We start from the raw sequence: 26,460 nt of genomic DNA, 5'->3' as shown, positions 1-26,460 counted from the left end.
CCCATCACTGCCATATTATACATCACCAAAAGAAACCAGGAGAGATTAACAGAAAGATAAACACAACTTATAATTACTAATGAAATATATTGAGTACTTAAGCATATCAAGGCATGCATAAGAACTACAGGAACATAACTATAAAAACAATTTTAACAGAAAAAATGAATTAAATAACTAAAGAAATATCCCATTTGTGCCTGGATTGAAACAGCATAGTAAAATGTCGATATGACCCAAATTAACTTGTAATTTGAAGCAATATTAATAGCATACCATAGGAGAACTTCATAGAGAGCAAAATGAGCAAAACCAAGAGAACACTGTATACAGTAACAGTGACATTGCTTTAAGGACAACTCTGAGTGACTAAGTCATTTTGATTGTTATAAATACCCAAATTAACTACAAAGGACCTATGAAGGAAGACACTATCTGTATCCAGAGAAAGAACTGATAAATAGAAGTATATTTAGAATGAGTTTACACACACACACACACACACATATTTCTGTCCAATGGTGGCCATCTCTGGGGGAGGAGAGGGAAGAAAAAAAAGGGAAAAAAAAAGAAAATTTCAAGATAACTTTATTATGAATTTAAAAGGAATAGCAAGTTATACATGATAGATTTGCAGTTGCACATATAATCCTCTTTTTCTATTCTACTATGTTATGGAAATGCTTATTTTATTTCATAAATTAAAAATCAGGTAAATAAAATCTTAAAAAAGAAAGAACAAGTAGACAAGAATGTTTGAGGGAAATTATGGGGGAGAAATGAGGAAAGGAGACATGCATCACCAGATTTATTTCAAATTACACTATAAAGTAGGTAATTATCAAAATAATTTGTTGCTGAAAAAATATAAGAGAATAGCTAATCTAGAATCTGAACCAAAGGTGTATAATCACTATAATCACTAATCAGTGGCTAAGTCCAAGATTATGGTACCAACACATATTCAAAAGCAGAAGTTAAGGATATATCCACACAGAGATAAACCAGAATTTTTAGCTATTCCAATGGTGAGTTTTAGCTTTTCTCCTTGAAATTAACAATGTGACACATACAATAATGTATTTTTCTTAATTTAAACAGAGTAACACTTTAAAATGGTAATAAACAAAGGCAATTTTTCTCACCACTTTGAAGTATTGAATAATCCCCTAATGCAGGTGGTATAGTAGAAAGAATAATGGACACAGAGTCAAGAAGAGGTGAGTTCAAATATACCTCAAACATTGGGCACATGACTCAAACCCTGTCTGCCTCAGTGTCCTCATCTTAAAATAGGTATAATAATGGCACCTACCCCTTAGGGTTGCTGTAAGGATAAAATCATGTAATATTTGTAAAGCATTTTGCAAACCTTAAAGTGTGACATCACTGCTAACTATTATTGTTGTTGTCATCATCATTTTGTAGGGGAGAGAGAAGATAACTAAAGTACAATTCAAGTACTCCATTGGAATAGATGCCATGTCACAAGAGCTGAAGAAAGGTAACCCGCACACAGGGTGAATGTAAGATGGATGAGTCTTGATATGTAGCATGGTTGGAAAAACACCCATTTTGATGAGAGCATAGATACTTCTGTGTGTGTGTGTGTGTGTGTGTGTGTGGTGTGTGTGTGTGTGTGTTGTCATGCCTGGGATTAAGATTTATAGGGGAAAATAATTTGACCCACTGAGCGAAATACACATAGTACAATATAAATGTGCTATGTAAAATTACTTATAATTGTGTACATGTTGGGGATCTGTAAGGATGTAGAGGGCCACAGGCTGTTCATGAGGTCTCGCTGATGGGCGGAGGCCCCTCTCAGGTGACTGATCCATGAGCAAAGGTCGTCTGGTTAGGTGCTCCATTCTATGGATCTTTAACAATCTTTAACTCCCTAGTTATTGTACGGTCATTAGCAACTTATCTGTGATTGGAGTCAGATAAGTGCACAGGACGTGCATGCACTGTCCTTAGCACAGCATGAGTTCTACCTCATTGTAACCCTAGAAGAAGTTCCTGTTACCTTACTGCTTAAGTGAATGCTTTGTTAAAATTAAAGGGAGTTGCTTCCATCTTGTCTCCCGCCTCATCAACGCACATTCAAGACAGAAGGTTAGTATAGGATCCTTGCTCTTGTGGTGAGCTGAGTTAGCTGTGCACAACACATACACAGTACAAGTAATTGTTATTTTAACTACGACCACAGGGTGGTGCTCTTGCCATTGTTAAAATAAAAAGCGCCCTAAAAGAGAAGAATTTTGGTTCTTTGACTATAGTCTCTGCTTATTCCTAGCTGTACTCAGCTCTGAGAGGCAGCACAACATGGCAGATAAAGGAGAGGGGGCCTCAGGCAACTCTCTGAGACGCTTACTTGCTGATCTTCATTGATGCAAAGAGCTTCCACCTTGGAGTTCCCTACACAGATGAAATCTGAGGTCCAGACCATTTCCTCCTCACCTCCCAACAACAACAACAACAAAAATTCACTAGCTGCTACATATTTTTAAGTGACCTTAATTGATTAAGAAATGTCATTTGGGGATTCCATTTTTTAAAAGTATAGAGTCCCCTCTTTTCAGGTTTCAAAACTCATACTTCTAGAGGAGAAGGAACTCTAGAGATCATCAAATCCAATCTTTTTTTTTTTCAGATGAAGAAACTGAGGCTGAGAGAGCAATTACAAAGGATCTGAGGCCATGTGGTCTGACTCCCTCATTTTATGGGAGCTCTACGGAGGTTAAGTGTCTTGCCTGAGGTCACAAGGGTAATGTCCAAAGCTGAATTTTAACCAAGGTCATCTGACTCTGGAGCCCATGCTGGGCTATGCCAACCCTACAACTGTCTACGTTGTGGCCTATGAACTTACTTAAGAAAATATTTTGATAACTGTACACCAATTTTCCTTTGAAATTTTATTCACTTAAAAACATTATTCTGAGGAAGGTCCTGCCTGTCCTCACACTGCCAAAAAGAATCTGTAACATACAAAAGGTTAAGAAGCCCTGGTCTAAACAATCTGTTACTCTGCTAAGAATATTTTGGTCTGAGAATAGGAAGGGAGAAATATGGCACAGGCCCACCAAAATAGCAATAGGCCAATGCCGAGAAAAGTCTCACCTAAACACTAACATCAATGTTCTCTGTAGGTCTGTCAGGCTGAATCCTTTGTCAAATTTCTGACCTTCTCCTTGACACAAAGTATTTAATCAAGTGTTAGCTATGGAGGCAGCAAAGTACAGTGGAGAGACCACTAGCTTTGGGTTCAAATTCTACCTCTAACATTGGGCAAGTCATTAGTAGCATTTGGCTTCAGTTTTCTTACCTTCAAAATAATAGATTTGGGCTAAATGGCCTGTAATGTCCCTTCCAATTCTAGATCCATAATGCTATCTAAAATAAAAAACATGACCCTCAAACCCTATGAAATGGATGCTCTTCTTCAAGGTTTGGGAATGCAATGATCAGAAAGGAGCCAGTGGAGGCATGGGATTTATGCTCGGCTGTTGTCCTTACCTGGCACAGAAAGGAGGGAATGAAATAAGGAATGGGGAGGGCAGCATCCCAGGGAAGTCCCAGAGGTCTAACACAGTATGAGTTATTTGTTTAACCCCTCTGAGATTCTCTCCAATTTATCCTGTACAAATATCTTATTTGTGCATACTTGTTTGCACATTATCTCCCTCTCATTACACTGTGAGTTCCTTGAGAGCCCGGACTTCGGACTTTTTTTTTTTTTGGCCTTTCTTTGTATCGAAGTGCTTACAGTGCAGTTACCTGGCACATACTAGGTGCTTAATAAATGCTTATTGACTTGCTCTGACTTGTCCTCTTCTCTAGCAGGTCCCAGAGTAAACCCAAATGGCAGTTAAGGCTGGGAATAGAATGGGGAGAGGTGGGATTTCCTTCTGGCTGATCTTTTCTTTTTAAAAAATTCATTATTGATTTATTTTTTATCATTCTTTTCTTTTTAGATTTCAAGTTCCGAATTCTCTCCTTCCCAACCACCCTCCCCCACCCACTGAGAAGACAAGCAAAATGATATCAATTATACAGTGCAAGCATGCAAAACACATTTCCATATCACAAAAAAGGAAAAAAAAATTAGGGAAATGAGAAAATGATACTTCAATGTGCGCTCAGAGTTCATCAATTCTCTCTCTGGAGGTGGATAGCATTTTTTCATCACCAGTCCTCTGGAATTGTCTTAATCATTGTATTGATCAGAGGAGCCAAGTCTGTCACAGCTGATCATCGTTACAACATAGCTATTACTGCGCACAATGATCTCCTGGTTCTCTCACCTCTTTCATATCGGTCTTGCCATGTTTTTCTGAAATCACTCCTCTCATGAATTCTCATAACACAATAGTACTCCATCACAATCATATACTACAGCTTGTTCAGTCATTCACCAACTGATGAGCATCCCCTCGATTTCCAATTCTTTGCAGCCAAAAAAAGCTTCTATAAATATTTTTGTACACATAAATCCTTTTCCTTTTTCTTTGATCTCTGGGATACAGACCTAGTAGGGGTATTGCTGGGTTAAAAGGCATGCACAGTTTGACTCACACCCTTGCCCTCTATCTACGTAAACTCCTTTTAACTGCCCTAATAATAATAAAATTCTTATGTACCATTCCCCACATTCCTAGCTCCTTTGCCTTCCAGAATATATTTCAAGACCTCTGATCCTCAATCTTGTGTGATCCTAACTATGGCTCCATAATATTGGAATTGTTTCTTTCTGCCAGCTTGCAATATTTTCTGCTTGACCTAGGAACTCTGGAATTTGGCTACAATGTTCTTGGGAGTTTTCATGTGGGGATCTCTTTCTGGAGTTGATTAGTGGATTCTTTCAATTTCTACTTTACCCTCTGGATCTAAAATGTTAGGGCAGTTTTTCTCGATAACTTCTTGAAATATGATGTCTAGGCTCTTTTTTTTTCTCATCATGGCTTTCAAGTAGTCCAATAATTCTTAAATGTTCTCGCCTCAATATATTTTCTAGGTTAGTTGTTTTTCCAATGAGATATATCACATTTTTCCTATTTTTTTTCCATTCTTTTGACTTTGTTTTACTGCTTCTTGAAGTCTCATGGAATTGTTAGCTTCCGGGGCCTGCATTTTATCCACTGCCCCACCTAGTTGTTCCAATTATTATTATTGTTATTATTATCATTATTATTATTATTATTATTATTATTATCATCATCATCCAAGGTCATTGAATTGGTAGAGCCAGGAAGCGAATGCATGCCCTCTCGCTCTAAATCCATTGCTCATTCCGTTATACCATATTCATATATGAATGATCTTCCCTTTTATTTTATTTTTCTATATCAAATATTTATTGCATAATTTTTTGAAGTAACAAAGAATTGTATTCCAAGTAGATGCCCATAGATTGCGGAATGGCAAAACAATTTCTGGTATGTGAATGTAATGGAACATTACTGTGCTGTAAGAAAAAATGACTATGATGAATACAGAGCATGGGAAGGCTTATATGAGCCAACATGAAATAAAGCGAACAGAACCAGGAAAACAAAACACACATGACTATGATGATATAAATGTGATCTCCCCTTTTAGATGATAAAATTGTGTTTACTAAATGTAGGAAAGGATGCTATGTCTTCTGAACATGAATTTCCTATTGCTAGAGAGATGGCAGAGCAGAGGCAGTAGGAGACCAGCGTCTCTTTGTGGTTCTAGAGGGCAAGAAAATGACTTACTTTGGGTAATGTTTCAATGAAAGGATGGATGTTGGCAGCTTTGGCTGCGTTCACAATCTCTTCCTGTGATACCACCCGGCTGTTGTTTCCATAGGCGATGTTCTCTGCAATGCTGCAGTCAAACAAGATGGGCTCCTGGGACACGATGCCAAGCTGAGCCCGGAGCCACTGGACATTCAGCTTCTTCACATCTTGGCCATCAACTTTCTGAAAGCAAAGTCCAATTCATCAACAAGTATTTATTAAGCCCTTCCTAAGTACCAGACACTGTGCTAGGCTCTAGGTCTACAAAGATAAAAATGAAACTATTTCTGCCCTCGAGGAGCTTACATTCTACTGAAGCAGATTATATGCACATGGATGAGTCCTTACAGGCTACATACAATATAGGTACAAAGTAATTTTGTGTGGGAGGGTGAAAAAAAGTTCAACTTTAGGAAGGGCTTCGTGGAGATGAGGCTGCTTGAGCTGAATCCTGAAGGAAAGTAGGAATTCCAAGAGACGGCTATGAGAAAAGCAAGTGTCCAAGCATGGAAGACAGACACTACAATGGCACAGGGAGAGAAGACAGAGAATCATTTTTGAGGAACAGTTAAGAAGGGCAGTGCAGATTGCAGATTGAGAGAAGGGAAGGAACATGTAATTAGCCTGGAAAGTCCAAACACAATTAATTGTGCCTGATTTTTTTTTAATTTTCTAAGACTAGTAATTTTATTTTATGCATGGAATTCTTTTTTTTTGGGGGGGGGCAACTGCGGTTAAGTGACTTGCCCAGGGTCACATAGCTAGTAAGTGTCACGTGTTTGGTCTGAGGCCAGATTTTAACTCAAGTCCTTCTGACTTCAGGGCAGGTGCTCTATGTACCGTGCCACCTAGCTGCCCCCTCTTTTTAAAAATGTACATTTTTTTTTTGGTGAGGCAATCAGGGTTAAATGACTTGTCTATGGTCACACAGCTAGTAAGTATCATGTGTCTGAGGCTGGATTTGAACCAGGTCCTCCTGATTTCAGAGCTGGTGCTTTATCCACTGCACCACCTAGCTTTCTCCTATGCATGGAATTCTTAAGTAATTGCCAGTTTACTACTGTCTGTTGGAATAACAGCGTCTTTCCTGGTTTCCTGGAGTTGACTGAACAGGGGTCTCACATGCACAGAGCTTTAAGAAAATAGTGAGTATGTTTATTGTGCTTTGGCATCGGTCCCCAACTTTGCAGATCACAACACCTTGATGGATACATCATGGTACCTGGGTTTTCTCATGTCTCACTGTCAGTTTTTTTGGCTAGGGAAAGGATGGCATCCATGGGTAGCTCATTTGATCTTTATGTCAAATTATATCACATAAAATATCACGTAAATACTATGAATTAGTTGACAAGTCTACAAACCTAGTCAACAAGCATTTATTTAGCACCTACTATGTGCAAAGCCCTGGGGATAAAAAGCCAAAAATGAAATATACCTTGCTTCCAAATATACCCTATAGATGTGTCTTCCCCTACATTTAGCTGGGGAAGACAACATATACACGTGTATGTGTGGAATAAATACAAAAATAAATGTGAGACGGTTTAGGGAGGAAGAACACTAAAAATAGTTGGCAGGAGGTAGAGAGAGAAATCAGAAAAGGTTTCATACAGAAGAGAGAGTGTATGAGCTAGCACAGGGGTTCTTAAGCTGGGATCCATGAACATTTAAAAAAAAATTTTAACAACTGTATTTCAAAATCGTTTCCTTTGTAATAAGACACATTTTACTTTATGCATTTAAAGACATTCTTCTGAGAAGGGGTCCATGGGCTTTACCAGATGGCTGAAGGGAATCCATGACACACATAAAATTTAAGAACCTCTGAACTAGTCTATTTCAAAGGCAGAACTTGAATCTGACTCTTTGTAACTCCAGGGGCAGAGCTCTACCCACTCTGCCATACTGCTTCTCATCACTGAAGGGATTTAATCAATGTTCACTGAATTCAAGACTACATCCTAACTGTGCCTCATCACTTCATAATTGCTTTCTTTGTCTTTTGTCTCACCTCCTTCCAATTATTCCTACACTTGTCGCCAGACCAATCTCCTTAAAACATTCCTTTGTACACTTTATGCTTCTTGCAATGCCATTTAGTAGCTCTCCAGTGTCCTATACAAGATGCCCCACAGTTCCTGGCCTGTCCCTCAAATCATCCGATGATCTGGCTCCAAATGATCTTGAGAAGCAAGACTGATGGTGAAGAAGAAAGAGCACGGAACTGGAAATAGCCCTGGCTCTGCCACCAATTCATGACTTGGGTGACCTGGCTAAGTCATTTCTAACAGCAGGAGCCTTCATTTCCTCCTCTATAAAATGAGGAGGTTGGATTAGATGATCTCTAGGGTCTAAATCTTGGTTCTTAAGATCTTTTCCCATTTTGTGAGTCTGAGACTGTGGGGAATTAGAGGTCTTCAGCTATAAAACATGGCACTGAAAGCTGGCTCGATGAAAGAGAGAACCCTTGAATTGAGACACACAATTGCATGGTTTCATAGGAAAGGATGTCCTGAGAACAGTCCACTTACCACCAGTCCAGCCAGGGGATCATAGAATCTCTCGAGAAGTTGCACCACAGTACTCTTCCCACAACCACTGCTGCCCACAAGAGCCAGGGTCTGACCCTTCTTCACCTCCAGAGTCAGCCCTTGAAGCACAGGAATGTCAGGTCGCATAGGGTAGTTGAACACAACTTCATCAAATGACACATTCCCTTCAAACTTCTCCTAAAATCAAAATGCCATTAAATTAACTACATGACGAGCAAAATAGGCTACAAGGTTAATCCTTCTCCACTACCATGTGAGAAACATTTTTTTTTTTACTGTTCATTTTTGGCTCCATTTCAGACACGCAAAGACTCAGTAAGTGCAGGCAACCCTTTTATAATGTATAGATTTTTTTTTAAATTAAGGCAAATCAGGAGCAGGTAGGTGTCACAGCAGAGCACCAGCCTTGAAGTCAGGAGGGTCAGAGTTCAAATCTGACCTCAGACACTTGCTAGCTGTGTGACCCTGGGCAACTCACTTAACCCCAATTGCCCCTAAAATAAATAAACAAGCAAATAAATAAAGGCAAACCATGTCCCCTAATTAATATAACCAACAATAAACTCTGATATGACAGGGTTTGTTGCCTTTAAGATATGTCTTCTTGGGGCAGCTAGGTAGCACAATGGATAGCCCTGCAGTCAGGAGGACCCAAGTTCAAATCTCGCCTCAAATACTTACTAGCTATACAACCCTGGGCAAGTCACTTAACCCCATTGCCCCTCACACACACAAAAAAGATATGTCTTCTCCCTGACATCAATGTAATAAAAATACCTGTATACATTAAACACGCATAAATATTACATATCTGTAGAATGCTGTATATTATATAACATTCATTTATAAATACAGATTACATACAAAATAATTTATATGAATATATATTTTATATTTTAATGTGAAAACATATAATATGTATATATTAAAAACCTACACTAATTAGCTAGTTCTTTAAAAAATTTTTTTCACTTGGTATTCCAGAAAGTTATATTTATATCAGCAACAAATATTACAGGCATGTTCACTGATTTCTTATCATAACTCAATTCACCAAACATTCATTAAGCACCAACTGTCTACAAGGCACCTGGGCTGGAAACTGGGGAGACAAAAACAAAAATGGAAGTCTCTGTTGTACAGGCAGTGGCATTTTACTATGTAATCCAAACCAGCCAATGAAGAGTCAGTATGCAAATCATAAACTCCAAAGGTGAAACTGACCAGTTTCTGTCCCTCCTCACTGTAGCTGTCTATCAAAGGTTTTTGTTCCAGGAGCATGATGATGTGGGATGCAGATATTCTGGCTTTGGCGTAGTCTGGTGCAAGTGAACTTGTCTGCCCTAATGCCATGGCACCAAACACAATAGCTGAAAACACCCTGTAAAAAACCAAAAGTTTAAAAAGTCACGATCACAGTGATTTCAATTCAATGTTTCCATGGTAAGTCTAATTATTATAGAAGTTTAAAAAACCTCCCCCTTTGCCCAAGTCCCATTTGTGAATTCTAGAATCATCATACCCTGTAACAATGGAGGGGAGAGAAGAGTGACTTTCTTTTTCTTTCTTTTCTTTTTTTTTTTTAAGGCAATTGGGGTTAAGTGACTTGCCCAGGGTCACACAGCTAGTTAAGTGTCAAGTGTTTGGTCTGAGGCTGGATTTGAACTCAGGTCCTCCTGACTTAAGGGCTGGTGCTCTATCCACTGCACCAGTTAGCTGCCCCAAGAAGAGTGACTCTTATGGAGATAGAGATGGTTTCTGTGAGAGGTATCAAAGTTCTATGAGAGGTATCGAAGTTCTGTAGCTATTATTTTAATCTATAATCATTTAATCTATACACGAAGGAATCGCACAACCTTAGGGATATAACAATAACAATAATAACAATAATTGCCAGCTGTAAGGTTTTCAAAGTAGCACACATGTTATCTTATTTGATCCTTACCCCTTAAGGTTAAATGCTATCATTACCCTCACTTTACAGATGAAGAAACTGAGGCTGAGAGACAAAGTGACTTGCCCAGAGTCACATAGTTAGTAAGTATCTGAGGCCAGATTTGAACTCTGATCTTCTTGACCTCAAGTCCAGTCCAGTCACCTTGTCCAACCTTTATTTAACACAAGAATCCTTTCACTTCTAGCCAATGTGAACATTCCTGGGGATGGTAGACTGTTGTCACACAGATTAACAAAAAAATCATGCTCTTTTTTTTTTGAGGGGGGAGACAATCAGGGTTAAATGACTTGCCCAGGATCACAAAGCTAGTGCGCATCTGAGTACAGATCTGAACTCAGGTCCTTCTGACTCCAGGGCATGTGTTCTATTCACCGCACCCCAGATGCCCCTTCTGATTTCTAAGGGGAAGTCTGCCACCTTTTAATTTCCAGACATCATTCCTACTTTTGCTTTGTGGAGCAACAAAGGTTTCTCTTCCATATTATAGCCCTTTTAATGTCTTATGCCCTCTATCATTCCCCTTCCCTTTTACCATCTCAGCCTTCTCTAAGATAAACATCTCTCATGGTCCTACTAGTCCTCATGACATGGTTGTGAGGTTCCACACCCTTTAGTTTCCCTCCTGTGATATATTTGAGTTCGTCAGCGTCTCCCAATTGTGGTACCCAGAACTGAACATAATATTCTAGATACGATCTAAGTAGTACAGGACATAGGAGCATTATCAGTCCTGTGATCCGGAAACTTATTTCCATTGATATAGGCTGAGATTACATTATCTTTATTAGCAGCTGAGGCACACTGTTGGCTCACAGTGAGCTTGCAGTCAATTTGCCTCCCCCAAAGCCCAGTCATTTTTGATTAACCACTCTCAAGCAAGGTCTCTCCCACTCTGTACTTGGATAATTAAAATTTTAAACCTAAGTGCAAGAGTAGCAAAAGTGTCAATTGAGTTAGTGCTTTTCCTCAGAGAGAAGAAATACATAAATCTTACCAGAAACCTTATGGCAAAAATAACTAACTTTGATTTTCCCTAAGGCTTATCCATTGCTATAAAAAAAGAATCTGCATACTTTTTGGTGGACACATATACAAATTTCATTTCTGCCAAAGCTAGAGCTGGAATTGACCATAGATTCCAACTATTCCAACCCTAACCTTTTGCAGTGGAAGGAAGTATGGCTCAGTGTCTATTCCAGAGTCACTCAAAGAGGATCCGAAATAGGATTTCCACCCAGGCCTTCCTGATTCCTAATCTAGCCTTCTATCCAGAATGTCATGCTGTCTCTCATATGAAACTTTTCAGAATCCTCTCCATCCCTCAACTCTTTCTCTTCATTGCTAGTACCTCTACCCCAATATCTAATATCAATTTTATACATGCTTACATATTGGCATATTATCTTCTCTAAATAGAATGTAAGCTTCTTTAGGGTAGAGACTATTTCACCTTTTGTTTACAGCCCTATTTTCTAGCACAGAGCCTGGCATATAATAGGTACTGGATAAATATCGCCCCATTGATTGATTTACTACATCTGCAACCATGGGAGAGTCAATGGGTCCCAGTGACCTCATAGGTAACATGAGAAGTTTGAATGAGATGACTTTGAAGGTCATTTTACAGTGTCTGATCCTATGCTATGGACCTCTGAGCAGGTCTGCTTGTCAAACTTTCTCCTTCCCATCCTGTGTTTAATTGGTCTAAGTAAAGCCCTTTAAAGAGGACACCTGAATTTCTCACCTATCTTCAGGCATTCCCCAAAGGCATGAAGACCCTTTGAAAGACTCAAGAAATGTCACTTTGATATATTTTTCTAAAGTGTCTAGAATTTGTCTCCCATAGTCAATGCCAGATACACCACTAAAATAAATTCCATGTCTCAATTTCTCACTTTTAATTCTAGAACACGTCACAGCATCAAATGCAGAAACAGACTGCAATACTTACAAGAGAATATCTTGAAAATCCAAAAGTCCACGTGCCACCAAGTAAGCACCAAACCGGAAACACGCAGCATAGGAAAAATACATCATTGCTTGGGTGAGGGAAAAAGTGAGGCCAAAGATATGTGCTTTCTTCACTGAATTTCTGAAAGGAATTTTAAAAAATGAATCATGCTACTCAGGTAGAAACAAATAAATTTAGTGTAATGGTGTACTTTTTTGGGGGGGCAATGGGGGTTAAGTGACTTGTACAGGGTCACACAGCTAGTAAGTGTCATGTGTCTGAGACTGGATTTGAACTCAGGCCCTCCTGACTCCAGGGCCAGTGCTCTATCCACTGCGCCACCTAGCTGCCCCAACAGTATATTTTTAAATCAAGGGTCTATCCCAACATTTATGAGACAGGGTCAGCAATGCCATGGGCCATTAGTTATTTGTGCATTCTTCTTTGTGGTATCCAAAAGGAAAAGCTGTCCTTTACAGAATCAAACCAAAATGACTGTTTTTTTTAAACAATTCAATTAAAAAAAACAATTCAATTAATTCTTACTAAGTGATGGACTATTTAATCATCACTACTTGAATTCAAATCAGGTTACCAGTCTTTTGAAACTGGCTACACTTCTTCCTCTGTTTCTGCCTCTCCCTCTCTTTCTGCCCATAACTACCTTGCATTTATAATCTTTGTATTTATTCCGTATATAGTAGTACACATATTTATTGTCTCTCTAGTAGAATGTAATCTCTTTGAGAGCAGGGAGTGTTTCATATTTTTTGTATTTGTATGCCCATCCCCTGGCACAGAGTTGGAGTTCAAAATGCTTGCTGACTGCCAAGCAAAGGAAGCAGTGCTGGACAGCGAACAGAGGAAAAATCTTCGAGGTGAAGGGTAAATGTAAATACCAAGGAAACAAACAGGGTGGGAGGAGGAGAAGATGGAGGAAGTGACATTAGGGGCTCGTATCAAGGAGTCATTTGTGCCACTGCTACTATAGAATGCTGTGACTGGAACTAACGCCCTTGAGGACCTACTGGGTTTCCATGAGCTGAACAGAAATTCTCAGCCAGAGATAGAAGGAATAGCAAAATGAAAGTGACATGATAGGATCACATCCAATCATCTCCGTTACAACAATTAAGGCAGGAGTTCACAGAGATCTGGCCTATAAGGAAAAACACACACACAACAACAACTGGTTTTTGTGAATCAAAGAAAGTCAGTTCTAAGAGAGCACCAATTAAAACACTGATGCTATGAGCAGCAAATCACTAATAAGCCTCTCATTCTAGAGGGACAACTTTTCTTTGCCCTACGGGCAAAAATTGAAAAATGGTCTTAGTAGTTCAAAGAAAACCCAACTTTTCTCCCTGTCACCCTCATTACCTCTACTCCATCATTCATTACCTGTATGGTCCCAGCAAGCTCTGTTGATACATATGCTCAAACTTTTTCTCCTGAGTCAGAGAAACAACAGTTCGGAAATTTTCTATTGCTTCAGTAGCGATCTGCACAAGAGGGCATAAGAAAGCCAAAGGTGAGGATGTGATAAAGAATCTGTATTGTATAATCATGGACTCGCTCCAGAATTCATCCTACTTTTGTTTACTAGGCTTCTTAAATATGGACAACCCAAATGAATTAGTCCTCATTTGACCACTGAATCACAGAGTTATAACTTGAAAAAACACTCCAACCCCAACCCAGCTGGGTGAGAGCGAGGCAATCCTGTGCTACCCGCTGCCCAAAGGGCATGACTAGGTACTGGAGGAAAGAATGCAGACGCCTGTTCTTGTAGGAACGTATGAAGGACGGAGTTGGAGTGAGAGCTCCGAAGACTGATACTCTGCCTTCCTCCTTTGAGGGAGGATGTGTGATTTCAGGATCCCTAGGGATAGACTAGAGACAATTAGAGAGAATGAGACCAACTTTGGAAGGCAGACCTATCAGTGAAGGGGGCTCCTTACCATGTCGATGATTTCCAATTTGTCTCCCTAGACACTTCAGGGAATTTTCCCATTGGGTGAGATCAGGGACTTTCTCTTGGTTGAACAGAGCTTCTATCTAAAGAACTCACTGACTGTTGTATGTTTTCAGGTATATTCTAATAGTTATAACTTCTCTGATTTCTGCTCACTACTGGATTGAAAAACTGGCTTTAGTGGCTATTCACTTTTGTGGTCATCTTTTGTGTGACTAGCACTTGGTGGGAAGGGGCCTAGCCAATGGGTATAAGCTTAGGGTTACCACTTCCCCTTTAAGGGAAACAAACCAAATAACCTAATGGCTTTTGAACCTAAAAGTCCTTCCCCTATGATTAGTAATATTTACAGGAGCAAAGAGACACAATTCTTCCCTCTCTGAGGAAAACATACTGGTAAGCCTCATAGTCCCTCTTTCTGTTCCCCTCAAGGCAGGGAATACAGTTTCCTTGGAGAGGAGCAGGCATAATTCCAGAGATATCTATTAATGCCAGTGCCTTCCCTCTGAGGTTACTTCCTATTTGCCCTGTGTGGATCTCATCTATACACAACTGTTTGCATGTTGTCTCCCTGCATCAGACTGCGACTTTCTTGAGGGGAGGAACTGGTTTTGCCTTTCTTGGATCTCCAGAGCAAAGTTCTTGGCATGTAGTAAGCACTTAATAAATGCTTGTTGATTAAGCTTGAAAAAACGTCTCTCCCCTCAAGCTGCTTGTCTGTAAGTTTAGACGCCCTGTTTGGACATATACATATTCAAACAGGGAACACATATTTTACAGAAGGAATATGAAAGGTCATCAGGGATCTAACTTCCTCATTTCACCAATAATGAAACTGAGGCCTTAAGGGCTTAGGTCACTTGCCAAAGGTCAAACAGCTGGCAGAACTGGGACTAGACTCAGTTTCCTGACTCACAGTTCAATGTTCTTTCCACTGAAAAATGCCACATTTTAATTGATTCATTACCCAACTGATTTAGATTGATAATTTCCTTGTGTCTTTTCTCGTATGCCTCAAGTTTTAAACAACACTATGATGCTTTCAAAATAACAAAAGTAAAGTCCTCAGAAAACAAATTATGGTGTCTATAAGTATAGTTATAATATCTGGAAGCATTTTGTATACCAAGTTACTATTCTTTCCACTGGTAATTAATGTATTCTTTCTGAGCTCCTGTTTTACCCGAGGATACTCTAAGCCAAAAATAATCTGGGAGGCAGGGAAAGAGATGTACTCTGGGTTCAAAAATGTCTCATTAGATCTCTTATATGTGTATCAACTTGCTACCCCTGGGACCCTGAGATTCCCCACAATGGACTGTCTCATCATGACTCCTCTAAAGTTAAGAACTACCATTTAAAGGAGTGACAGGTTGCAGATTTGAAGACCCTCATAAGAAAAGTTTGTAATTTTGCATTTTTGATGTCTATGAGGAAAAAGATAATTTGTGGTAGGGCAGGAGAACAATAAGAACAGCATTTATATTGGACTTTAAAGTTTGTAAATATAATACTTTTTTAAGGCAATTGGGGTTAAGTGACTTGCCTAGGGTCACACAGCTAGTGAATGTCAAGTGTTTGGTCTGAGGTCACATTTGAACTCAGGTCCTCCTGACTTCAGGGCTGGTGCTCTATCTACTGTGCCACCTAGCTGCCCCAATATAATATCATTTTATCTGAGGAGGTAGGTGCCAATATCAATTCCATTTCATAGAGGAAGAGATGGTGGCAGAGACAGCTACCAACTGTGACTTCCCCCAGGTCAGGTAGCCAGTAAGTATCTGATGTTGGATCTGGATTTGTCCTCTTGACTTTGGGGCAAGTGCTCTATTCAGCGCCACCTAGTGGTCTTAAGGAGGAGAGAGGGAAGAAAAATAGATATTTTTTAAAAATACAAAACAAAGTGTTACGGTCAGGGACCCTAACACCCTAGCCATGTGATATATTGGATAGAGCTTCAGCGCTTGAAGAAAACCAGGGATTCCCAGAGGCAGAGGTGACGGGGTGGGGAGTGTATCCCAGGCACAGGGGACAGACTTCAAAGGCATAGATAATAGAAGCAGAAGGCCTTGTGTAAGGTAAGGAACAGAAAGAAGGCCAGTTTGTATGGGACAGAGAATTCACAAAAGGGCATAACATATAACAGGCCCTGAAGGGTACTTTAGAGTCAGATTGCAAAGGGCTCTATATGCCAAAAAGAGGAGTTTGTATTTTATCAGTTCTAAGAATACATTTAAGAAAGATTTTCAATTACAAGGATTAAAAGAAAGATCTTTTATTTAGCTCTCCCCACAAACCTTACTCCCTACACTTATTCCTTTTGAAGTCTTACTCTCTATTGGAGAGTGAAGATTTTAAACAACCACATTCTCAAAGTTTTCTAATCTTACTTTCAGCAGTGAGCCTACTCTGTAGACACCACAATCAACTACTTTTAAAATAAAAGCTACAAAAGCAGCAGCACTTATGAGTCACACTACACAAAACAATATAATGACTTAATAATTAAAGAATTCGTTGTCTAGGAGAATGAGGTAAATTAAGGAAAAACTTAAATAGCGCCCTGAGATATTATTTTCTAATCAGAGGAATGTTAAATAGCATTTAGTGTTTCCTATGGAAATCTCTTCACCTCACACATTGGGGGGGGGGGGAAATAGTATAAATAGCTTTTAATACAATTAACTGTCTTCATCACATCTCTCCATTCCCCACCCTCCCCAACTGTTGCAGAAATATGTTTTTCAACTTTTAAAAGATCAAAAAGATAAAATGTTTGCATCACTAAAACAATCATTACTAAAAATGACGTTTAAAAATAGATTGACCACCTATAGCACTTGTGATGAAAGACAACTGTTCAGGGGCATATGGACTGGCTCTTCCCCAACACCCTGCCACTACCAGCAATACATCAGGCTTTATCTCCTTTGTTCTCATTCTCCTCAATGGCAAAATGTAAGACTAATAGTGATGCCCCCGATTTTGACAGGTTCACAACTTGTGCCTAACATCTAAAGCTTAGAACTGATCCCTGCAAAGAGCCCCCACCTTGGGGCATAACAACTCTTCAATGCTAAGTTTTCAGTCATATAATTTGTTCCTAGCTTTTCTCATTGCTTCTACAGATAAACAAAACTAAGTATAGTACTTACATTATTAAGCAGTTGGTTACAAGTATTTTATTCACAGGTTGGTCTTACACGTCCCTCTTCTCTCAAACACAGCCACCACTTTGGTGTAAGTGATCATAACCTGGTACCGGGATTACTCCAACAGACTTGTTTGGTCTCCTTGCCTCAAAGCTCTCCCCACTTTACTCCGAAGTCACTCCCATTCAATAAACTCCACCAAGATCAAACAGAAAATCCTATTTGGCTTTTAAAATTCCCTATAACCTGGCCTCTTCCTACTTACATTTTACTACCCTCCAGATACTCTATGATACAGGGACACTGGCTTCCAGTAATAAGATGCTCCATCTTGATCCTATGTGCACTTTTTTTTTTTGGCTAGGTAAGTGGGGTTAAGTGACTTGCCCAGGGTCACACAGCTAGTAAGTATCAAGTATCTGAGGCCAGATTTGAACTCAGGTCCTCCTGACTCTAGGGCTGGTGCCCTATTCACTACATCACCTAGCTGCCCTCTATATGCACTTTCACTGAATGTCTCTCATGCCATCAAGTCTCAACTAAAATTCCACCTTCAGTTAGAAGCCTTTCCTGATCCCCTTTAATATTAGTGCCTTCCCTCTGAGATTACCTCCCAATTATCCTCTGAGTGTGAGTGTGTGTGTGTGTGTGTGTCTGTCTGTCTGTCTGTCTGTGTCTGTGTGTGTATGTATCTCCTTGGAAAAAGTTTGTACACAAGTGCTTACACATTCTCTCTCCTATTAGACTGTGAGGTCCCTGAGGAAAGGACTGATTTTGCCTTTCTCTGTATCCCCAAAGCTTAGCACAGTGCCTGGAACACTGTAAGCTCTCATTTTTGTTGACTTCATTTGGTACAAATATGATGACTTTCAGAAACTGACAGATCAGTTACTGATTTAGGGATATTAACTCTATGCTCATGCCAAACTCCAGAATTGGTTCCAAAGCTTGAAGCCCAGATTAATCTATAGGAATCACAGCTGCAAAAATTAGTGGGGGATAGGGCCAGTCAATATTCTGGGAAGTCGCAGAGACCATAAATCAGGACACCTTCATATAAGCTTTGCATATCACAAATGCCAGCTGGTCATGACCACTGCTAGAGGATTATTTGCCCCGATAAAAGTCATATGACAAGGGCATCATTAAGATCAGACTCTGTCATAAACCTAGCTTTATCATAAAACCATCCAACTAATCAACCATTTATTACACTTTCTCTACTCAACTGTTCTCTGACAACATTTCCTCTTGCATTCCATTTCAGTGGACCCAAAGACGCGGAGACTTTACCTCACTTGATAATGGAAAAATATGAAACTAAATAAAAAAGAAACTTCTTGTTGAATTATGCTCCAAAGGTGGCAATTTAAAAAAATCTCTAAACAACAACATTTATAATTATTATTTGTAATAATGACAAACTGGAAACAACCTAAGTGCCCAAAAGCTGGGGTATGGCTGAATAGTGGTATATCAATGCCCTGGAATATTAGATTCCCATTAAGAAAAACAAATATGAAGAAGGAGAGATATGTAAAAATTCATTAAAAATTCTGCAAAGCAAAATAAAACATACTGAGAATAGTACATACATCAAGAAGCTAAAATCATGTAAAGGATATATTTTCTTAACATGTGAATGCACAATTTGGAAGGGGCTTTAGAGAGATTTATCAATAAATTCTTATTTGTTGCATACTTCAGCATATTTTTCACCAGAGTTATGAGTTTAAATGTTTTCTGGGTTATGTGATGTTAAGTTAATTCATATTAAACATTATTTTTTTTAAAATGAGACAAATTGCAATAGTGGAAGGCAAAAGACCAGGAAGCCCTGGACTTCATCTTCAACCCAAATGAACATACGTGAGAGGCTTTCCTTCTTGGCTTCAGTTCTCAAATCTACTGAACAAGCAGACAATCTGGTCATTCTGAAGAATGATAGTTACTTCAAGGGATAAGTAATCAGAGCTTATAAATAAATGGAGAAAACTGAGTTTGACTGACCTTTCCAGCACCCTCTAATTCTTTCTTATCTTTCAGGGCATGTCCAGCCAACATTCTCAATTGAATAACGGCTGCAGCTGCGATGATTGGTACAATTGCTAAGAGCAAAAGCGTTAACTGCCAGCCGTAGATGAATGAGATGATAATTCCAGTCCCAAGATTGGCTGCATTCTGGGTAACAGTAGCCAGTCTAGCACCCGCAGCCTACAAAACATAATAACATTTTAAAAATGCAACATGCTTACTCTTAACTGATGTTATAAAAAAATTAATCACATAAACTCCCAGCTGAATATCTTGTTTGTGAAATAATAGAAATAGTTAGCATTTACATGGCACATTAAGGTTTGTAAAGCACTTTACATATGTTAATTCATTCAACCCTTGCAACAATCAACTGAGTCAGATGCCATTATTATCCACATTTTAGAGACAGAGACGTAAGCTTAAGTCACTTGTCCAGGGTCATACAGCTGGTAAGTGACTGAGGCAGGATTTGAACTCAGGTCTTCATGACTATAACTCCTTGACTTTACCACTGTTACATCAGGTAATGATAACAATTAATAATAATCAATATTTAAATAGAATAATCAATATTTAAATGGCACTTATTATGTGTCAGGCATTGGGCTAAGTGTTTTTATGAATATTATCACATTTAATCTTCACAAAAACCCTTCAAGGTAGATGCTATTATTATCCTCATTTTACAGTTGAGGAAACTGAAGCAAAAAGTAGATAAGTGACCTGCTCAGGGTCATACAGCTAGTCCGTGCCGAAGGTATTGATTTGAACTCAGGTCTTCCTGTCCACAGGCTCAGTGCTCTCTGCATTGTGTCACCTAATAGACAGATGCGTCACCTTGGGCAAATCACTAAATCTGGCTGGGTTCTGTTTCTTCCCTTGTAAAAACAATGATCTCCAAGGTTCCGTGTAGCTCTAAAATCCTGTAACTCATTCATCCGTAACTTCGATCTTAGTCCTCTAACCACTTCAACAATCAAATCAGACAAATTCTGAAAGTTACCTGAAGGCATGACTGATAAGGTTCCAGAAGGGCAAGGGACAAACGTTTATATAGTGCCTACTATGTGCCAGGCACTGTGCTAAGCCCCTTTTAACCAATATTAACTTGTTTGATCCTCATGACAACCTTGCAAGACAGGTGTTGTTGTTATTCCCATTCTACAGCTGAGGAAACTGAGATAAAGAGAAGTTAAGCGCTTTGCTCAGGGTCACATAGCTAAGTAAGTGTCTGAGGTCAGATTTGAATTCAGGTCTTCCTGACTCCAGGGCTAGTGCTCTATCCACTGAATTCCCATGTCCTGCACAGTGCCCTGTATACAGTAGGCACTTAATAAAAGTTTATTCACTTGGTAGTCTTCAGAATTTACAAAAGAGTCCTTTCATGAAAACTTATAGCTTCTCCAGATATTATAGAGCATCAGGGGTGGGGAATCTCAGCCTCGAGGTCACATATGGTCCTCTAGGTCCTCAAGCGTGGCCCTTTGACTGAATCCAAACTTCACAGAACAAATCCCCTTAATAAAAAGATTTGTTCTGTAAAACTTGGACTCAGTCAAAAGGCCGCACCTAAGGACCTAGAGGCCACAGGTTCCCCACCCCTGGATAGGAGGTATTTTATATTTTTATACAATGTCCTTAAAAGTGATGAAAACGGGGGCAGTTAGGTGGCACAGTGGATAGAGCACTGCCCTGGAGTCAGTCCTCAGACACTTGACATTCACTAGGTGTGACTCTGGGCAAGTCACTTAACCCCAATTGCTTCACCAAAAAAAAAAAACCAACTAGAAAAAGTGATGAACAACAATTTCATACTTAATTCAAAGAATGCCAGGAACAAAGCCAACAGGAAACCTGGTACTTACCCCCTTGACTTGGGAGGCATCGGTAGCGAGTCTTGTAGTCAGAGCACCAGTGCTGTTTTTAGGGTCATCAAACCAGCTTATATCCTGCAGCACAAAAAAAATTTTCACTTGTGGGTACAGAATATTACATATTACATCTATTTTTTTTTCAATGCTTCAGTTGCCTTTGCTAAATTTTCTTCTCTTTCTCCTTTTTTCGTTTCCCCAAGAATAGGGACAGGATCAAAGAAAGGCAATGAATACCACCACATGAAATAACGAATAATGAAATGAGCAGAACCAAGAGAACATTGTATGCAGTAACAGCAATGTTGTTTTAAGAATGACTTTGAGTGACTAAGTCATTTTAACTATTATAAATACCCAAATTAACAAAAAGGCCATATGAAAAAAGAGGCTATTTGCATCCAGAAAAAGAACTGATAAAAGTATGTACAGAATAACTACACACATACACACACATACGTATTCATACATATACATCACACACACACACACACACGCACCTATTTGTGTCTGATCGTGGCCATCTCTAGGGCAAGGTGAAGGGAGAGAAGAAGAAAAAGGGGAAAAAAGAAATCTACATGTTAACTTTGCTACATATTTGGAAGGAGGGGTAAGTAGCACATGATAAATCTGCAGTTTCATGTGCAATCAGCTTTTTTATTATAGTGTGTTATGGAGATGCTTGTTTTATTCCATAAATTAAAAATAAAAAATATATATTTTTAAAAGAAAGGCAATGTACAAGCAGAAATAAGTGAGATCATTTTCCTAATGTGTGACAGAATAATTTTTCCACATTCATCGTGTGAAGATAAATACTGTGACTAGCTGGACTCTTGTGCATTCGTTTTTTACTGCCTATAATTTCTGATATTTTAGGGTTTTATTGTTTGAATGAAAGTTTCCTGTATTATTTCCTTCACAGTGCCAGGCTAGGGCAAAGAGGGACAATTTCCTTTTAAACAGAGTGAAACATAAGAGAGAAAAACTAGACAGTATGTGGTGACAGATTTATATTTTCTGGTTTTATGGAAACAGTCTCCAGGGATTCTTTAGGCTCTACATTTGGTACTTGGGTTTAGCATTCTGAATGATTTAGACCATTAGCAAATGGGATAAGTTTTATGTATTTGCATGTGTGAGTGTTTCTGAAGCACATATTGACATCTAACTCTTTATCAGAGACCCTGCATTAAGAAGAGTTACTAATATTAAATCTATAATAAAAAAGGCAATGAAGGTATACTGTATAAAACATCCACCTCTTCTACTTGGAACTGTCCTTGCCTACGACTGAAGGTGAGAGAAGAGAAATAGCAGACAAATAGCTTCGGATGCGGGAGTATTAAGTATAGATGAAACCTCAGGATGCCAAGTTGAAGTCCTGATCCCTAACTTCTCCTATTGCTCACAAGTAGGAAAACTACAGGCCAACTCTCAAGGCATACGTCATGCAGAAAATAGTTGCTTTTGGGAGAACAGGTGGTGATTGGCCCCTGCCATGGACAGTGTTAAAGCCAATGAGGAACCTGGACATCTAGTCCATCCCCCTGATTTTACAGATGGCAGAGATAAGATTCTAACCCAGGTCCTCTGACTCCAAAGGCAGTACTCTCTTCATGGCATTATGCCATCCTCCTAGATGATGTGGTTACACCCATCTGGTACTTAATGATGATGAGAAGAAGCTGGAGAATTTGCTGCCAACCTCCTAAGTTGGAGAGAGTGCTGGACTTGGGAGTCAGAACAATCAGAGTTTAAAGCCAGCATCAGACATCTACTAGCTGTGTGAACTTGAGCATGTCAATTAACCTTTCTGTTTCTTAGTTTTCTTATCTATAAGAAAGTTATATGTGATAACCTCAAATTCCCCTTCCATCTTTAAACCTGTGATTCTATAAGTGGAGCCATAGGAGAAAGACAGTTTTGGAATGGAAAGCATTAGGGACCAATGGCCAGATTCAGTTTCCTCATTTGTAAATTGGGGATAATACTATCATCTACCTCAGAGTTGTTTTGAGGATCAAATGAGACAACATGTGTAAATTGCTTTCAAACTTTGAAGGGCTACATAAGTTCTAGCTGTTTTCCCCAAGTTTGAGTAGCTAGATCTTATACAAATTAACTAAATATTACATTCTGTTTATTATTATTATTTTTTTTAGGCAATCGGGGTTAAGTGACTTGCCCAGGGTCACACAGATAGTAAGTGTCAAGTGTTTGGTCGGAGGCCGCATTGGAACTCAGGTCCTCCTGACTTCAGGGCTGGTGCTGTATCCACTGCGCCACCTAGCTGCCCTAAATATTACACTCTTGAGGGAACAAAAGCTTGTCATGCTACAGGTTTCTTTTATATGGTGTGACAGAAAGAATGAACAAGTTGGAGGGCTAAAGTTTGGAGTCATATATCCTGAGTTCAAATCCTGGTAGATGGAAGGCCTTTTGAGATTATTTATTTCAATATCCTCATTTTACCACAAAGATGAAGCCACTTGCCCAAGAAAATTGACAGATACAGAATTTGAACCCTGATCTTGGGATTCCAATTTAATGGAAAGAAGACAAATCCTTTTCACAGCAATGTCTACCCGCCTTCTACAAGAAGCCTTTCCCAGTCCTCCTTAATCTTAGTGCTTTCCCCTCTGAGATTACCCCCCTCCTTTTATTCAGAATATATCTTGTTTGCACACAGTTATCTACATGTTGTCTCTCCATTGGGATTTTAAGACTGAGTTCCTTGAGAGCAAGGATTGGTTTTTTTCCCCCTCTCTCTTTATATCTTCAGTGCTTAGCACCAAGCTTGGCAAGTAACTGGTAAGTTACTGATAAATGCTAAGTGCTAACAGAAAGACCCGGGGATCTTAAGTGCAATGGCCTGGGTTTGAATCCTGGATCACCTACTTGACTATCTGTGCAATCTTGGGAAATCATCTCTCTGAGTCTCCATTTCCTCCTTGAGCTCTAAGTCACATGACATCTAAGATAAGGAGGAATCAACTCTTTCAAGCTATCTGATAATCTTCCTAGTTATATAACTAGCTGAGGTGATACTCTTCACTCCTGGATATTTAATTCATTATTCTGGAACACCATTCCAGTATTTGCTGACAAGTTCTTAGCAAATATCTCTTGGTTACATCTTTAGAAGCGCCAGCGTTGCCTGATATATTTTAGGACTGAAAAATAACTTTGTACATGCTGATCCAGGGTAGATTTTTTTCCCCCTTGAGATGAAGTAGCACTCATCTCAAATCATGAAGAGTAAAATCATTTTGCAGATTTAACAAACCCCTGTAGTGATTGCCAGCCTCTCCCCTGTACTGAAAATGCAAAATCAAGGGTACTTCCAGCACCCAGGACCATTAGTGACCTAAAGATGAATGAATGTAAACTCTTACGTGGATGGATTTTAAGTTTGCATTAACATTCTAATTTCCCCATGACTGAAGTTATTTAACTCTTGACTCAGGGTTATAGCCAGGGCTAATTTGTATAAAGGTGGTGAAATTATTCTCGAAAAGGAAAGAATCTATATGACAGATGGCAGTCATTTTATCATCACTTATCAGTTTGTGACTTCAGAGAGAATACCTGTCTCAGCATTGCTTTGAAGGCCATATATCGGAGCCTCTTTGTAAGAACCTCTCCAGCTTTGCCAAATGTGAAGCCCTGTTGAAAAGAAAGAACACATTAGGGAAAGGAAGGGAAGAAGCATTTATTGAGACTTTACTATGTTCCAGGCACTATGCTAAGCATTAGCTTATTTACAAATGTTACAATATTTACAAATATCTCATTACAGAGTTTTCTTTAATAGAAGACTAGTGGCAGAAGTGGAGTATCACCACTGAGGAACCCCAATGCCACAGACACTTGAAGTCAGCACATCTACATCCAAGTGTTGGTTTGTCAGATGACCTGAATGGACGAGTACTTCTCTTGGTCTAGATTTCTGTTCCAGTTGGACTAGTTCCCTCATAGGATAGCCACGCTTATTTCTTCCACTGTGATTTTTTTTTTTGCCACTTAGATTTCTCTATTTATCTAAATTCCACACTGCCAGCCTTCAAGGCCCTGGCTCATGACCCATTGTTTCGATGAAATCTTCCTTGGCTACTTTCATTCTCCTATGATCTTTCCCCTTTTTGAATTCTTAGAATTCTAGTAGTTGGTATTGGGCTGTATTTTGCCTTTGTACACAGTAAGTTGTTTCAGGTACTTCTGTATTATTTCCCCAGCATCTGGAAAGGAAGAGGACTGGTTTTCCACTTTTTCTGTCATGCCTATGGTGATTATCTGGCACTCATGCTCATCATCTTCTATCTCCCTGGCTATTAGCACTCTCTCCTTCCCCATATTATCATTTATACACTTACCTATTTACATGTATCTTCCCAGTAGAATGGAAGTCCCTTGAGGGCAGGGGCCATTTTTTTCATTTTGGTTTTGAAGCCTTGCCCACTTATACAATGTTGTCTAATGAGAAGGGCCTTAACAAATTCTTCTTGGATTGGATTGGATTGCTAAATGTTAACTCTATGAATATAGGTGTTCAGAGAGCATGGCCAGGCAAAGGGAATTACATTGGAAAAGGAAGTACGATGGACAAATTTAGACAGCACTTCGATCTTTACGTTTGCAATTTCATTCAAATGATTTGAAAGCTATAATACTGAATTCTTGAGAACTATGTTCTCTACTGGTTTTTTGTTGCTACTGATGTTGTTTTTACCTTAAGGCACAAGTATAATCGTTACTTAGGAAATATTCCTATTTCCATAAAAAAATTAGGTAAATGGCAACCTTAGGAAAGAAAATTTATATATCTTCCTTTTAAACCTTGTGTGACTTGCTTCTGAGTATTTCTTTTCTAGGCCAAAGGTTGACATTTCATTTAATGTAACTTGTTTGTTTGGATCAATGCAAGTATTTTTAGGGTCCCCTCAAATTCCATATCTAATTACGATAACAAATCCCATGCCCAGCTCCTTCTTATTCTAAGTATATTCTCAAGTATGTAATTTTGGTGGGGGAGAACGCCAAGTGAGAATTAGCAGGGGATGAAGAGATGAAACAAAGGGAAGACAGAAGAAACACGTACATATTTTATCGAAGCTGACCCATGTTTTAGCAACATCAACAGAGCACCTTCCCAAGTAGGCTGAGCTCTAGTTATACTTTTAACCGTCACTAG

At 39.1% G+C, this 26,460-nt stretch overlaps 1 protein-coding gene and 1 long non-coding RNA gene across 8 annotated transcripts in view; one reads left to right on the top strand and one right to left on the bottom strand.

Annotated features, from left to right (window-relative positions):
* The window catches only part of ABCB1 (ATP binding cassette subfamily B member 1), a 200,808-nt gene that overhangs the window by 5,032 nt on the left and 169,316 nt on the right, over positions 1-26,460 (bottom strand). For all 7 annotated transcript variants that reach the window (XM_020987474.2, XM_020987469.2, XM_078151865.1 and 4 more), the window contains exons 19-26: positions 24,858-24,935; positions 21,261-21,344; positions 19,369-19,572; positions 13,633-13,733; positions 12,232-12,372; positions 9,548-9,704; positions 8,303-8,500; positions 5,745-5,951 (exon numbers count right to left, since the gene is read on the bottom strand). In XM_020987474.2, the coding sequence (XP_020843133.1) occupies positions 5,745-5,951; positions 8,303-8,500; positions 9,548-9,704; positions 12,232-12,372; positions 13,633-13,733; positions 19,369-19,572; positions 21,261-21,344; positions 24,858-24,935 (1,170 nt within the window). The remainder of the gene's footprint in view (positions 1-5,744; positions 5,952-8,302; positions 8,501-9,547; positions 9,705-12,231; positions 12,373-13,632; positions 13,734-19,368; positions 19,573-21,260; positions 21,345-24,857; positions 24,936-26,460) is intronic.
* Positions 1,114-4,645, top strand: LOC110209190 (uncharacterized). The gene is made up of 3 exons (XR_002324748.2): positions 1,114-1,504; positions 2,657-2,770; positions 3,978-4,645. It is a non-coding gene; the product is annotated as an uncharacterized LOC110209190 (long non-coding RNA).

Source organism: Phascolarctos cinereus, unplaced genomic scaffold, assembly GCF_003287225.1.
Source record: "Phascolarctos cinereus isolate Bilbo 61053 unplaced genomic scaffold, phaCin_HiC Scaffold_1;HRSCAF=81, whole genome shotgun sequence".
Taxonomy (NCBI): Eukaryota; Metazoa; Chordata; class Mammalia; order Diprotodontia; family Phascolarctidae; genus Phascolarctos; species Phascolarctos cinereus.
Note: the sequence above shows the minus strand (reverse complement) of the source record. Positions and strands in the feature narration are given on the sequence as shown.